This window comes from Zosterops lateralis, assembly GCF_965231275.1.
Source record: "Zosterops lateralis genome assembly, chromosome: 13".
Lineage (NCBI taxonomy): Eukaryota > Metazoa > Chordata > Aves > Passeriformes > Zosteropidae > Zosterops > Zosterops lateralis.
The window spans coordinates 19,166,981-19,183,746 of NC_139773.1; the positions used below are offsets into that span (position 1 = coordinate 19,166,981).

Genomic DNA, 16,766 nt, shown 5'->3' on the forward strand with positions numbered 1-16,766 from the left:
GGGAGGGAACGGGCGGAACGCGGGCTCGGTTCTCGCTGGATGAGCCGTTCCCCCCTCCCGCGGTGGGGCGGATGGTGCGGCCCGACCGGCGCGTCCCGTTGCCGGGTGAGGCGGCGCCGCCATGGCCGCGGGACCGGCACCGCCGGGTGGGTTCGGACAGCGCCGGGAGCGGCAATTCCCTGCCTGGAATGGCCTCTCCTGCCTGGGCAGAGCAGCCAGAGCACTCCAAGTTATCCCTCAGCACATGGGGTTGTCCTTGGGATGAGAGGATGGGGAGTTCGGCCCTGCCTGAGGGGCAGCGGCTGGTGCGTGTCACTGTGAATACTGAGGGGTTTGAGGCCTCAGAGGTGTTTAATTAATGTAAATAAGCAGCTTTGACATGGGTTGGGGTGGTCTCCTCACAGGCTGACTGGAGTTTTTTGTCTCTCGTTAAGGTTTTTGAGGTCCCTGCCCTGTGAAATCACCTGTGCCAGGCGAGATGTGTGAGGAAACATCGTTCCTTAAGCGGAGAGTTTCAATCCTCAAGTTTATTGTCACTGCTTTGTGAGGTTTGTTTTAAAATTCAGTTTTTCCAGCCTTTCTACAATCAGTGACTTCAAGTCATTCCCTTAATTATAACAGTACAGAAGTATGGGAAGGCATATGGATCTTTTTTCCTATACTTAAGAATAATTTAATTTTAATTAAATCCTACCTAACCCCGTGGGGTTTGGTTACAGGTATGATTTTTGTCCTAACTTGCTTTTTAGATTCAAGAAAACCTTCAGAAGCTTAAAATGGAAAAAAACAGCTTGAGAGGGAATGCAGAAGCCGTGGATATTTGTGACCTCAGAAAAGCCACTGAAAGGACTGAACTTGGGCTGAGAGTGAGTAAAGTAGAACAAATCCAGAAAATTATTCAGTTTTTTTAAGTCTTTGTTGATCATTCACTTGGGCCACTTATTTGTTGCCTTTCAAGATCCCTTTCCAATCAGCAACTGATGAAATTACTTAAAGTTCAGAATGATTCCTCCCTTTTTTGGGTCATCAGAATTAACTGATCTTGTGCCCATCAGCCAAAATCAGATTTTTAGTCTGACAAAGACACAAAGTTTATCAACTTTTCAGTCAGGCAAAGACCTGGATTGCTTAATGAATTAAGTTAAATAAAATTAATATCCCTTATGTTTTTGTAATAGGCTAAATATAATTTTTTTTTCCTCTAACAGAAACACGCTGAAAATTATTTAAATGTTATAAATGGCCAAGAGTTAAATCTTTCTTCAGCTGATAATAAAGAAGTAAATTCCAAAGAGCCCCTTAAGTGGTAAGTGAAACATGTTTTATTGCATCAAGACACAAAAATTTAGGTGTAAAGCAAATTGGAGTGTTGACCTAGAAAAAGTTAGTGAAGTCATTTTTTATTTTTATTTTAAGTTTAAAAAATATACAAATGTAAATGCAATTCTAAGTGGCTCCAGCAGTGCCTGGCTAACTCCTGTGATTTTTACTTTTGCTAAATGCATTTTTAAATAAAAATAGAATCATTTGGATGGAAGTGGATTAAAGCAGAGTGGGTTTAACAGGTAAAATCCAAGTGAATTTTGGGAATCTCACTGCCTGTTTCTCTCTCAAACAGGAACCCTCCTTTTGGTGCCTGTGAGGAGCAGCTGGTTCTGCCTCGAGTGGAGCCCCTGACTGTGCAGAGGTGCAGCAAACCAGCCCCACGGCTGTGCCAGGGCTCTCAGGTCTGAAATCACCCTGATTTTCCTGCCAGGGGCCACATTCACTCACTCTTTGGTGTCTTGTGCATCCCAGAATACCCTGACTGCCCGTGGATTCAGGGGCTCATAACACCCCATTGAAAGTGTTTAAAAAATCCTCAGCAGAAGGAGCAGCTGAAGCAGGAACCTTCTCCCAGCCCTGGGTAACATTTAAATTGGGAAAGATCCCAGCATCATCCACACAGGTGTGGAATTGACACTTTTATCAGATATTTTCTTATTAATAATCCCAATTCTTGTTATCCCTCTGTGTCCCTTTTCCTCCTTGTATTGATCATTTCCCTGTCAGCCTTTGCTTTGGGAATCAGCTCCTGTTTTAATAAAAAGGTGCTCAATTCCCTCCCAATTCTATTTTATTTTTTTTACCAGCAGTTTCCTCCCTGCATAATGGTCTGTTATAGTAATAAAATAAATGCCCAGGATAACATTTAAATTGGGAAAGATCCCAGCATCATCCACACAGGTGTGGAATTGACACTTTTATCAGATATTTTCCTATTAATAATCCCAATTCTTGTTATCCCTCTGTGTCCCTTTTCCTCCTTGCATTGATCATTTCCCTGTCAGCCTGAGTGAGGAGTTTACTTTAGGAATCATCTCCTGTTTTAATTGAAAGGTGCTCAATTCTCCCCCAATTCTATTTTTATTTTATTTTTTTAATGGCACCAGCAGTTTCCTCCCTGCATAACGGTGTGTTATAGTAATAAAATAAATACCACAAAAGCACTGATGAGGTGAAAATTGAACTTTTCTGTCTCTGTGCAGCCATGTGGGTAAAAGAGTAATTGGCTTGGATAATAACTTGTGTTCTTACAACCCCAAATCTAAATGAGCATCTCATTGATACATCTGCTTGTAATTACCATCAAAAGGAGAGAGAATATGTGGTGCAGATAAATAAATTAAACCATTTTTAGTGCTTTCACAAAGCAACACAGTTGCTCAGTAGTTCAAGTACACATCTAATGATTCTTGAACTTTTTATGGCAGATTTTATTTGTAAAAATTGGAATTTTCCTGGATTTATTTTTACATTTATGCAAAAGAATATGCACCAAAATATTTTCAACTTAAGAATCTTCGGTAATAATAAACATAGGGCATCCCTCTGGGTTTTATAGATATTTCTTATAACTTGTAAAGTCTTTTTCTGTCCACTGGGATTTAAATCATCCTGATTTTTATTAGCAGAATAGTCAGACTCATTCCATGCAGATCACAGAGTGCATTAAGAACTATGTTTAAATTCTGATTCTTTATCAGGGTTTTTAAATCCCTCATTTACTAATAATCAAGTGCTGTGCCTGTGTGGAGTCAATGAGCTGTTCTGGTCCATCAGGACAGTTCAAGTCCTTAAAAAGTTTTCCATCTAAGCAAAGACACTTTTTTTGTTTGCCCATTTCTGTGTGGAGTCAAATAATATTAATTTTTATCATCATTTTGCAAATTTACAATATTCTGCCTCTAAACACTTCAGCCCCAGTGCAGTTATTTTAAGATTATTTTGTATTTCAGCAGCAGGTGGAAATGGATTTTAAAATTATGCTTGAACCAGAGAACACAGAAAATAAAACTGGTTTAAAACATCCCAACATTGAGACCAGGCTGCCACTTATAACTAAGAAAAAATCTCCTCCTGTAAGTAACTTTTATTATTTTATGGGGTTATTATTTGCATTGCTTTGCACTATTACAGTTGATATTTATCAGTCCTAAATAAAATCTTTACGTGAAAGTAATTTCATCATAATTTCCTGCTTTTTGATTAAAAAAGTCCTAAATAGGATTTATTAATAGGAAAAAATTCCTTTTGATAAAAATTCCTAAATGGATATTTAAGGATCAAAATATTTTGAGTGGTAATACTGGGAGAAAAGAAATCTGAAATGTAACAGGTTTATGTCCCAAGATCCCAACCCAGCAAAAACATGAAAATACATGGGATGTGCATGGTCAATAATCTCAGGAAAATCAGGCAGAGGAGATAAACTGGAGCTTGGGGATTTCTGGATGTGACCCAAAGATGCAGGAAGAATTAAAACCCCATTTTTCTCTCTGCTCTGGGAGCATTCAAATTGTGCAAGTTTTGATTTTTCCAAATTTCCTTTCTCCAACTCCAAATTTCTGTTCTGCTGCCAATTCTGCAATCGTTCTACAGCAGCTGAATGTGAAGATGGTATTTTTAGCAAAGAATGCTTAAAAAAAAAAAAAGATCAGGCACAGCCATCCCTCCAAAAAATCAATTATGTTCACAAATTTAGCTCAGCACTGTGGTCCACACAGCCAATGGTCTCACATGGGGATGCTCCTCTACAATTTAATTTATGTGGCAGAAGCATCCTGCAAGCAAGGCCAGTGCTCCAGGAGACATTCTGGGGTGTTTGGTTTTAAACAACACAAAGAGAATCTGTGAGTGGCACAGTTGTGAGCTGCCACTTATAAAAAATGATTTTTTTTTTTTTAGGGAAAAGCTGTTGCCCAGACTAAGAGGTGATTTGTCTAACCCTGTGATAATAGAGTTAATTAGAGAAAAGCATCATGGCTAATAGCTTTTTAGAACCACTCTAAAAGGCTCACAGAGAGGGATATTATCTGACTGCAGAGAGCCATGTGTTTTACCACTCTCCCTGAAATCTGCACTGAGCACAGAAAACTTATTGGGGGCTTAAATTATAAGCATTTAATGTGAATTACTCAGGCTCCCACATACATATTTACAGTTGCTGAGGAGCTGACAGGCTTAAAAAACCAAGCAGATTTTTCCTCTCTTATTTATTCTCTTCAAAGTTTTCTTATCTTAGGGCACAACGTTTGGGTTTGGCATTTTCTGACTGTAAAATTTTTGCAGTTGGTATTTGCAAAAATCCACTGCTGAAATGTATTATTAAAGGTGTTGTCTCTCAGCACTTAAAGGAGAGATTTTATATGATCTATACGATTATGTATGATTATTAGTAACGATGCTAATGAATCTGTGCGCGGCTTCAGGTCTTTAAAACGATAAAATTGGATTAATTTGGGTATAAAATCGGATTAATTTGGGTATAAAATGGGATTAATTTGGGTATAAAATAGAGATTAAGGGGCTGGGTGAGCCGGCAGGGGGCGCTGTCCGTACACGCACATCCCTCCGGGGTGTCCGTGGGGTCAACAAACGGCTCCCCCCAAAAAAATCCCTAAAAAAATCATCTTCACCCCAGTAAATTAACAACTAATTGCTCATCTCGCTCCATTCAGGCCTTTTGTAGGTGTTTTCAACGAGGGCTGAGCGGTTGAAAGAGTGGGGAGGTGAAAAAGTCAGGGTTTGAGGTGACCCCAGGGGTCAAGCTCAAATCTACCCGGGTTTTTTATTGTCCTGCCATTCCCATAGTTGGGAAAATTATTAGTCAGGATTTCATTGTTTCAGCAAAAAAATGATGTCTTTTCTATCTCTTTTGGTATTATAAAGTTGCTGATGCTGGATTTTATCATAGAAACTAAGAACAATTAAGTGTTTGCCCTTTTAGACCTTTTGGGGTCTAATAATAATATTTCATCCTCTGCTAAGTTCTGTAGTTATTTTAAAATGAGGGCTGTAATTCTGTTTGAAACACACGTTGGGCATCACTTTCTTTTGCAGCCTCTATCTGGGTAAGAGATGAAAAATGATGAGTGGATAATTATTAAATATGTATACTTCCCATGGAGTATCCAGCCAAAGGAACAGTAATCTGAATTGCAGTGAAAAAATAATTCTGATGCACTGCTGCAATGTAGGAAAGATTCACAGCTCTACCTTCTATTTTCATAGGACTGCTGTTGCGTTATAGAATTATACTGGCACTTTTCGGGTCCTTGTTTTCTTATAAATGTATATTATACTGTAAACTTAGGAACCTTTTCATTTATTCATGAGCTAGAATTTAATATGGTGATGATTTCTAGCCCTTTATGAGTTGCATCTTATCTAGTGTGGCTCTAATGGTGATGGCAAGTGATTCTGAGGCTTTTTTTTAAACTCACTTGTTTGAGCACAACCATCCTAATCATATCTTCAATTATTCATTCTTTATTCAGCATTTGCATGCTGCTAATCATTAATGCTTATCCCTGAAAGTTGTATTCATTTTCAAAATTATAAAGCCAAGCAGAGCAATCCCTTTCATTTCAAGTGACTGGAAAAAGTTGCAGAAGAAAAAACCAGGTTTTAAAGTGCCCCAAACCTGATTGTGTTTTTATAAACTAATTACAACCAAAGCTGTAGAGTTTGGCAGTGGTGGCAGGATGAGACTTAAACAAATTGATGTCACACTACAGTAAATCCAAAGAAAGCTCCTTGCCATTTGTATTACGGTGTGTAATCATAATAAGCAGCGCAGTGATTGAATAAAATCCTCTTGTCACTAAAAGTAAAAGGGAAATAATTGGTGAGGGAGAGTTTGAGTTAACAGATGAGTGCAGTCAGCATCCTCTCAACCTGGAAATGGGAACGTGAAGGTCACCCCCATCTCTTCTGACAAACCCACAACGCTTTGTTGGTAAACAAATTAATCTTTTGAAAGGTCACCATTTGTTTTAAGTTTTTTTTTTATCCAGTTCTTGTCATCTGGAATCGGAGATGGAGTGCAAGGCAGGGGTGCAGGCAGAGCTGCTGAAAGCTGTGTGTGTGTTCATCTCAGCATTGCCTGACAAAACTCCCTGCCTGATTGGGATGCCATGGGCTGCTGCTTTGCAGCTGGCTCTGGACAGGAAAGGAGGCTCATCCCTGAATTCCAATCACTTGCTCCTGCTCATCCCTGCCTGCTCTAAGCTGGAAAACATATTGTGGTTCAAGGCAGCAATTATCTCCCTCTCTCCCTTCTGTGCTGCTGCTGGTGCCTGTATCAAAAAGCAGATGTGGGATTCACCAAAGTTCTCTCTCTATTTCCTTACACACCTGTTGGGAATTCTGATGGATCTGGATTTCTGGGAGAGCTCAAGAGCAGCAAGTCAGGAAAGGGGAAAAGCTTGATTTTTCCAAATATATGGAAAATTGACACTTCAGAGCCATCTCTGATTGCTTTAAGAGCTTAAAGAAGGTGAGAAGAACACAAGATGTGTTGTTAAAGATGCAATTCCAATTTTTCCAATTAAACTTGCCTTTTCCAAGCCCTTTCCTGACACTCTCCTGAACAGTGACCTCAGCTCTATTGATTTTATTTTGCTGTGCTTCCTCTTTCCCTTTACAGGGGGAAGTGCTGTGTCCATCAAATCCTGACAGGAACTTCTTGGAGAGGATAAATGGAATGATAAATTAATTTGTTATATCCCTTTTTTTCCCCCATCACTATCAAACCCTCAGATTTTCTGACATTTATTTCAGAATTCATTTTCAAATTTCAAATTTCTGACATTATTTGAAATAATATCACCAAATCTCATCTCTCTATTCCTGGTTTGGTACACAATACTCATCTTTTCTCTGTATTTAATACCAGTCTCTGTTTGTTTACTGGAGGAAAAAAATACTTACAAAGATATTTACCCCCAAAAAAAACAACAACAAAAAAAGATGTTCTAGTTAAATATTGCTGGGTAAAAAAGAAAAACAAATCGAGAACTAATCAGAAAAATCCCTGTGGTGTTCCAACAAGTGCCCTATTTAAAATGAAGCAAAAAAGAAAAAAATAAAGTGGGAGAGGTTTATCCACAGGAGAAAAACACTTTAGAAAGGGTAATAGAATTGTTTTTCTTGTGTCCCAGGTTAATTACACTCAGAAGCACTTGAAATGAAAAAATAGTTTTTTAGCACACTCCAAGCATATTTTAAGGCAAGTCAGCCTTGGTCTGCCCTGCAATTTAAGAGCTCCCTTCCAGCCCTGCAAAACTGAATTTTAAAAGTGCTCATGATGAAGCAGTGATGTTAAAAGTAAACCTTTCTCTTGCAGTACTCTTAATATTAAATTTTTGAGCTCTTATTTTAATGGCATTGGCTTAATTTTAGTGACAATAACTCCCAAAATAGAATCAGGTTGGCACTTTTGCTTTGGTATCTCCCTGAATTCTTCCAGAGGGAGCCAATGCAGCAATCAGGGTGCTGGGGGAAGGTGGAAAGGTGGAGGGATTGGGTGGAATTTTCATGGGGAGCTGTTTTGGATCAGCTCCATGTTGTTTGTCCTACTGAATGATGGCACTGAGTAGTGTAAATGAGAGATTAAATCACATTTCTGCTGCATCAGTCCTTGTTTGACATCACACCTTCCATGGACTTTATGGAAATTAAAGGATACAGCAAAATAAGAATTAAATATCTATCTCCAATTAAAAAAAAAAAACAACACCAAAAACAAGCCTCCGGGCTGCTTTTGAACTCACACACTCCTCCTGAACTGCTTTTCCTTGTAGCTCATTACATCTCTATGAATACAATGAAAATAAATATATTTCATGTGCTGTTCATCATAACAAAACCTCATAACTGGGATTTAAATTAGGAATAAAACTGACCAGCAGTAAAATCAGTGCTGCCTCACTGCTGCACCAGCAACAGTCTGGAAAAAAAGGAATCACTGTTTAATTCAATTTCTTGCCTTTTATGTATTTTTGTTGCAGCCTCACCAAACTGCTGAAGGGTGAGCAGGAAAATGTGGGTTATAATTTCCTTTTCTCAGTATCAAACCACTTAGATGGCAGCTGGCATAAAGTTAACCTTTGCTCCATGGTTATTGTTATTTTCTTGGAACACCAGGACGTGAGGATTCATCCAGCTCCATCCAGAACTAAAATGAGGCTCTGGGATTTCTCTGAAAGGTTCTCTGTGATGATAAAAAGTGCAGATTTTCCCTCCCTCATCTCCTGTGGGCAGTGTTGTTAGACAAATTGGGAGGAAGGATTAGAAGAGTTAATTTTGATCTGTCTCACTTCCCTTCTGAGAGTTCCTTCTCCCTTTTGTGAAAGTTGCTGGGTGCTTTTATTCAATAATTAGGACACAAAAGTGCTCCAAGATCCCATTCATAGCCTGGATTGTACTAAAAGCTTGATAATCATTAAAAGCTTATATTTTAAAGTATTTCTTTTTGCTGCTGGTTCTTTACCTGTGTATGCATTTTACGTTTTTAACACTCTTCTGTCAAGAAACACTGTATTTACACTACTCTCCTTAAAACTGAGCAAACTTCCTGAGATTCCTTCATTAAATAGTACACAAGGCATCAATTAAATTTAATTAACTTTATTTTAAATCGCTGAAGTAACAACAGCAGACAAGGCTGTAATAAAAAGAGTGGTGCACTGTTAAATCTTAATGAAACAGTCGGGGCAGAAATTATATTTATTATTTATTGCTGCAGGAGCAGAGGGGAGTGTCTGTGAATCCCAGATGTGTTAAGGGAGGTTCTGTCTCTTCCCAGATGTGCAGACAGAAGACAGAGAAAGGTCCCAGAGTCACCAACCCCTGGGCTTTGCCTGCCTTTCACTCCCTGGGTCCTCCTTTGCCCCTGGTGGGAGAAGACACCCCAAAAGGTGAGTCCCATCCTGAGTCAATTCTTGGAACTCACAAACTCCAGCTGCTGCTGCAAAGAAGAATTTTGTGTGTGCTGGAGGTTCTTGTATAAATACCAGCCAAACTATGATGATTAACAGCTGGTTATTAATTGTTCAATCTTAACTAGGCTTGAGCTGTTTTAGCAATCAGTTTATAGTCATAATTACATGGTTATGTTGTGCTTTACAAGAGTTAATTCCCATCTATTCTGCATATTAAATTGCATTGTACAAGCATATAATTATAGATCTACAAAACATATTTCAGAATTAGCACTGGTGCGATATCTTCCATGTCTTTGTCAACTTTTATAGGCACAGCTCACCTCCCTTCAAGGTAAAATATTGACTTTTGAAAGGTGAGAATCTTTTAGTTAAAGAAAACGGCTGTTTTTAGAGTGTTGATGTAGAACTTGGGTCTGCCTTTGCTTAATTCTTTCTTTGTTGCCAAGAATTCCTTTTCATTCCTGGCTGGAATTGTTCAAGGAGTGTCATCTCCTTGTAGGTCTCCTGAGCTTCACTGGCCAAAAGCTCCTCCTTGCAGCAGCAAAGAGAATTCTGCCAGCCCCTCCTGTTGTGTCCAGGGCAGCAGCTCTCCCTGAATTCCCCAGGCAGCACAAGAAATCAGCTGTGGGTGAGTACAGAGCATTGATAACAACCTTCTGCTTCACTCTCAGGTTTTATCTCCCAAGGGAAGATGATGTGATGAGCGTTATCACCAAATTCTGCAGGGCATAAAGCACAGGAAAATCCTGTGTCTTGCAGCTGGGTAAGAATCAGATTTCTTCAACCCTGGGAGGGTTTTCTGGGTTCATTTCTGGGTTCCTACCTGCACATTTCAAGTTTTGAGCACCCAAATCTGAAGATCTGTGTGAAGCCAGTGGTGCTGTAAGTCATGACTGTCACCATCTGATCAAACCTCTGTTTGCCATGGGATTAAGTGAATAACTGATAATAAGACATTGAAACCTGCAATCCATGTTTTATTTTATGTACAGGAGAGATCAGCAGCAGGCTGGACCATGAGAACACAAACACCATCACCTTCCCAAAGCCAAAGGAAGCAATTTATGGCCCATATTCCTCTAGTAAAGGGGACACAGCACCACTCCCATCCAGCAATTCCACACAAAAATCAAAGCCAGAGTGGAGATGTCCAGCTCAGCAGTTGGAATTTGAGGTGCACATTCCCTCTCAGACACAGGTATTTGATGGAATGAATCACTCAGTGAGGATAATGAGGTTTTTATTCCTGTTTTTAATACTTTCCTTCACCAGAGCTGGTTTAGGAAGTGACTGTAAACCCCAGGAGGGTTTGAACAACATCCAGTAAATAGTAAATATTGAAATAAAATAACAAATACTTTGTGTATTCCCAATTTCTGTTCTTTCAAGTCTTCTACCTAAATTTGTATGGGGTTTTTTTTTCATAGAATCTTAGAAAATCAGTTTAGAGAGGATGTTAGGAGGTTATCCAGACCTCCAGGCAGAATTACCTGTACCTGTAATATTGCAGACAGCTGTTTTTCTAACCTGTTCTGAAAACTTTGGGTGATAGCAACTCCACAGCCTCCCTGGGCCATCTGTTCCAGTGCTTAACTAACTATCTTTACTGTTATAAAAGAGTTTTTGAATGTTTCATCTCCATTTCCCTCACTGCAGTTAAGCAAATGTGGTGTTTCCCTTTATATTTACAAAAAACTCCGAGGGACTTTGACCTTGACTGCTCAGTGCCTGCTCTTTGTTTTTCATCTCCATGGAAAAGGGACATTTCTTTCTTTTATGGATAATTATTGTGGTCTGTGGCAAACTCTCTGGAGTTTCCCTTCATCTCTCTAGACTTTTTGACTTTTGTGCTGTTGAGGAGGTGTGAAAATGAAAGAGAAATTAAACTTGAGATCAGGGAATGGTTTGGGTTGGAAGGGACCTTTCAGCTCAGGGACATTTTCCACTATCCCAGGATGCTTGAAGTCCTGTCCAACCTGGCCTTGGACACTTCCAGTGATCCAGGAGCAGCCACAGCTTCTCTGGGCACCTGTGCCAGGGCCTGCCCACCCTCCCAGGGAACAATTCCTGCCCAAAATCCCATTTATCTCTTCCCTCTGCTAGTAGGAAACCACTCCCTGTGTCCTTTCACTCCAGAGTCTTGTGATACCCTCTCTCCATTTGTCTTGCTATCAATGAGAAGTTGAAATAAATAAAAATTTACCTAAGAATAGTATGAGTATAGTACCCTTAGATTTGAAAATCAGAGTTAATGAGTTGCTGGCTGAAGTTTCCAGGAATTAGGGAGTGCTGGAATATTTCCATTCCAAGCTTTTTTCACCCCATTTGCATTTTGATGGTAGGATGTTTCCCATTCTCCTGGGAAAGGTGGAGGCAGTCTCAGGGGAGGAATGCCCCTGCAAGTTACTTCCTGCTTTTAGTCCAGTGAATCAGTGTGGAATTTAATTTTTATACTTGGTAAATCAAGCATTCCTTGGTGCTACTGATGTGTTTCTTGAAAATTGCTCATAGTTTTGCATGACCTTGGAGGTTTTTGTGTGGCAGTGAGTTTGATGGTAGAGCTGGGCAGAACCAGGATCAGTGTATTTCAGATGCACAAATCCCCTCAGTTAAGCTATAAAAAAATAACAAAAAAAAGTGCATTTTGACCCCTCATTTACAGCACCATCTGTGGCTCTTCCCCACAGCCCTCACAAACAGCTCAGGATCTCTGCTTGGACTGGGACACTGCTGTTCACCAGAAAACTCCAGCTTTTCTGGCACTCCAACACCACCATCACTCCTCTTGGTGGGGGAGATCTGTGGGGCTTTTGGGACCCACAGAAAAACCCCTCAAAGACCTCTCAGCCACCATCAACGACCAAAAATCAGCACAAACCACCTCAGACTCTGATTTTAACAAAAATCCCACCAAAAACAACGACGTGTCAGTGATAAAGAATCAATCAGGTGTGGAGAAGATCCTGCACCAGGCTGGGCAGGGGAGCAGTGCAGGGATGCAAAGGTGCTGTGAACACAGACAGCAGCAGCAGCAGCAGTGGGCAGCAGGTGTGATCAGCTCGCGTTGGCGCGCCCGGAATCACCTGGCACGGCTGAGGAAGGCCCTGAGGGGAGCACGCCACAGACACCTGGAGAATTTCTACAGCAGGGCCAAGGTGTGTGCTGCTACCAGCTGTTACTGCAGTGCTGCTTCTCTAAACATCTCCTGCTTCAGTGCTTGCAAGAAGCTGTTCCTGTTTTGTTTTGTTTTGTTTTGTTTTTAAACCATCCGCTTGTCCAAGGATCATATTTCATCCTTCATCAGCAATTCAGCCTTTGTGGCTGCAAAATCTGTCGCAGTGTTTTCTGGTGAAAATGTCCCTTCTCTTTGGCTTCAGTGGTTCTGTCAGAAAATCAATGTTTTAACTGCATTACCTTAGTTCCTTATATATACCTTGTGGCACTTAATTTGCTGAAAAAAAAAAAAAAAAAAAAAAAAATCCCTCTCTTGTCTACATTCCTGTCACCACTTTGTCAGAAAGTATTTAAGTTTGCAGACAGCCTCTTAATTAGTGCTCACAATTTCATTTATGTTTGCTTTCTTTTTTTTTTTTTCATTCATATTCTGTTAATTAAGTGAGCAGCCTCTAATCTTCCCCTGCCAGTAGCTTCATGTAGCCACCTAATTAAATTAATTGGGGAAGATGTTTTAAGTATGTAATTAAATCAATTAATATAATTTATGCCTGGCTTAACTGTACAGTGGAAAAACAGCTGAAGTTTGACTGGATGAATCCACTACAGCTTCCTGTCACTGATCAATGCTCTTCTTGATTTTTAGCATCTGGCAGCCAACTGGAATCGCATCAGGACCTCCAGGAGGACTATTATCCATATCCCATCATTAGGTATAACACTTTTGCCTGCAAATCTATCAGCAACCTCTATTACCCACCACATTATGACTCCTTGATTGAGTTCAAGGAAGGCCCCTTGTTTTATTCAAATTGGTCTCGGCAGGAAAATGTTCTCGACATGATGAGAGTAATAACACAGGGCCCTCGCTCGAAACGCCGTTTAATTTGGGGATTAAGCAAATAAAGTCATTATGTGGGGGCCTCTATTCAGTGGAGAGGTGATTTGCTGTAATTTGCTTTCATCTGTATGAAATGAACTAAAAAGTTGTGTGTATTTTTTTTTCTTTTTTTTTTTTTTTCTTTCCCCCTTCTGAAATAACAGATAATGTTTTTTTGCAGGCTCCTTTAATGAGAGGAGACGCCGCGCACACACGCCGGTGCTGAGGCAGGATTATTTTGCTTGTACACTGATTTTAATCAAATGTGCAGTCAAAATGATAAGCTACATTCTCTGAAATTATTTAGTTCTAATTACGAGCAGATGGGATGCTTTATTTGCACCTAGGGCGCCTGAGCAAAAGGAAATGCTGTGTGAACAAGAATAATTAAGAAGTTGAATAGTGGGTTTTTTTGCGCTTAAATAATCCGCAGTTTCATGTTAATTAGCACTAATGTAATTATTTAATTACATTTATGAATTGGGGGAGCCGAAAAAAAGCTGGTTTCTGTAATGGCCAAGGAAGTGGAAGGTGTTGGGAAATGGAGAAGGTGATTTCTTGGGAATTTCTAGGACGCACCAATAATCTCCTCAAACATGAAATCCTTGTCATAAGGCTCGTAACTGGATTTATAATTTGTATTTACACAGCAAATTAATTGACCCGAGAGCTTCAGGATTTTGTAAAGTGAATTGGTTAAGACCTGAATTAATGAAGATGGTAAATAAGTTTTAAACTCTTGAGTTTTGCAGCTCGGATAGCCCTTTATTCCCTGAGCCTGCTGACTGTGTTTAAAATAAAAATACATTTGATCAACAACTCCTTTTAATTACACCTGTCCTGAAGTCTTGTGAGCATCCCATGTTAAATCACAAATTAATTCAGGATAATTTAAAAATAATTTAGACATCCCAGTGTTCTAAACTGGATAAAAACATGGAGGATAGAGCATTTAGCCAGGAAAAAAAGCAATTATTAATTAGGTGTGTGAATTCCAAAGTCAGCAGAGTTGTTGCACACCAGATGTTTTCAAAGTCGTATTAAAATAATCCTCAGTATAACCAGAACAGGCTGACATCAAATATTAATCATCATGTCCCTGTTCTTCTGCTGGATTTGGGGATTTAGAGAAGTTTTTTTTAAATGGTTTCAACCTCTTAAGTAAATGGTGAAACTCCAGGGAAATTCCACTTTATTCAGCACTTCACAGGGAGCCCAGGCCCTGATTCTGTATCAGGGTTTACACAGCCTTGTGCTGTAAATACAGGAATTTGGAGATGGAGGATTGGAGTGGAATCTCCCCTGTAATGAAGAAGAAAAAAGTAAGAAAGATAATTTGAGTGCAGGTGGGTTTTTTTTAGAAAATTAGAAAAAACCTATTTAAGTAGGTTAAAAGATTTAAAATATATAAAATTTTCTCTTTAAAAGAGGGATTTGAAAGTGCTGTTTGGAAAAGTTATTCCTGCTTATTTTTATTAAATGCAGCTTAAATATATCTGGATATTTCCAGTTTTCCAGAGGGATTTCATATGGATTAAATCATGAGGAGCTTATTAAAATGTAATGGAAATATTTGGGGATTTTTTTTTTTTTTTGAAGTGTTAAGATTTAGACTGATTTTGAGAAACAAAACAAAAAATTATTAATACTGAGCCATTTTGGTTTGATCTAATTTTAAGGAGAGCTGATAATTAAACTTTTAAAAGGTGAAAACATAAAATCCCTACACTAAAAACCTTTGAAATTTAACAATAAAAGTTTTGTATATTTAATTATTCTGCTCCTGCACATTTGATATTTTTAAATTTGGAATTTTTGAAGCAGACTTGGAGGAAGCTGGAAAATTTAAACAACAAACAAACATTTGGCTCAGTCAGAAAGGACTAAATATGCAAAATGCCAGCTGATTTCAGCACTATTTTTATTTTTTACTGCCTTTTGCAACCATAAAAAAAAATTTAAGCAACAAAACCTGGGACAGAGAGATAAACAGGAAGACACCAAAGTTTGATGATACTCAGTGATTTCTCTGTTCAGTTTTGTAAATCAGAAATAAAACCTGAAATTCTCTGCTTGATGTCCTTGATTCCAGCATTTGGGACAAATCAGAGTCTGATTTTTCTTCCCTTGCAGGTGGAATTCCAGGAAATTGTGATAGAACCAAGAGGATGAATTTCTCATTTCACAGCAGTTTCAGATTCATGTCAAGTTTCTGGAAATAATCCAGGAAAAAGGAGAGAGAAAGGCTTAAATTGTACTGCTGGGAGGAGCAAATAGTTCCATTTATTTCACCCAGACAAAAACTTGGAATTTCTAGGATAGCTAAAAAAAAAACAAAACCCAAGTAGATCCCAGTATTTAAGGACTGTTGTCAGGCAGAGTGAGGAGAAATGAATATGAACCTTTAAATCAGATTTAGTGCCACAGAAATTTGCCAAGTCCAGAGAGAACAATCCAGTTTGGTTTATGAAACCTTGGGGTTGATTCCTCGAGCTGTCCCAGGTCCTGGGGAGCACAAGGAGAGTGATCCCAGCTCATTTTCCTCCTTCCTTCTCCTTCACATCCCACCCCAGGAACTTTTTGTGTCCTCTCCCCTTCTCTGCTGTTCCTTTTCTCCAAGGAACCTTTGAGGATTCTGTGCTGGGAGAAGCCATTGGAGATGAGCAGAATTTATTAAGGAAATGTCAATTGAAGTGTGTTTAGGTCATGGCTGAGGTTGAAAGGGGGATGAATTAATTCCTCTTGTTTTAGCACTTCCCTGCACTTTGGAATCATTAATGCAAAGCCAAATCCCATTCCCAAGTGTTCCTTTGTCCACAATCCCAAATTCCAGCCACCATTTGGAATTTCTTCCTCAGGCTGGATCAGGAACCAGAGCTGATGGCACAGTTTGCACTGGAACATGCAGTGATCACCACAATATATTGAATTTATTTGGGTTTTGTTTAAACTAGAAGAAAAGGAATATTAACCCTTTTTAATCAGCTTTATCAGGTGTCCAGTGGTGGAGTGTGGAATGTTCAAGGTGGATCAGGAGGAATGTGGTTCATCCTGTCCACTGGGAGGACAAGGATTCACCAGCAGTGAATATTCCTCATTAAATCTAATGGGGTCATGCCAGTGGAAATTAATATATTGTGACTTAAGATGTTTTATTAACCTCCCTGTGAAGAGTACAGAGCTGCAGAGCCAGAGCAAAATGCAAATTTTAACTTATTTTGGTTATTCCTTTCAAATAATTCCTGGTTTTCCAAGTGATATTTGCATGTTGTTTTTTAGCCCAGTTCTTAAAACTCAATGTTTTCAAGAGGATAGTTCAAGGTGAGGAAATCAGCCACATTCTGAGGCTGAGATTTAAATGGTTTGAAAATATTGGGCAGCATTTTTAGTGCCTTAAAACTGGGTGAGAGAAGAAAATGAAGCCTTGAGACTAAGGTTTAAAT

The 16,766-nt window shown here is 39.2% G+C and overlaps 1 protein-coding gene across 8 annotated transcripts in view; it reads left to right on the plus strand.

Moving 5' to 3' along the window:
* The first annotated feature begins 91 nt into the window (after positions 1–91).
* IQCH (IQ motif containing H) overlaps positions 92–16,766 on the plus strand; it is a 53,958-nt gene continuing 37,283 nt past the window's right edge. For 4 of the 8 annotated variants that reach the window (XR_014591065.1, XM_083870914.1, XM_083870917.1 and 1 more), the window contains exons 1-11: positions 92–146; positions 435–548; positions 750–866; positions 1,209–1,306; positions 1,619–1,727; positions 3,279–3,401; positions 9,131–9,242; positions 9,769–9,897; positions 10,262–10,467; positions 11,957–12,424; positions 13,090–13,156. Coding sequence is in view for 7 of the 8 variants with exons in the window: in XM_083870914.1 (XP_083727040.1) it covers positions 777–866; positions 1,209–1,306; positions 1,619–1,727; positions 3,279–3,401; positions 9,131–9,242; positions 9,769–9,897; positions 10,262–10,467; positions 11,957–12,424; positions 13,090–13,156 (1,402 nt within the window). In the remaining variant the exon portion in view is untranslated. The other 4 variants (XM_083870916.1, XM_083870915.1, XM_083870919.1 and 1 more) reach the window with 4 other exon arrangements.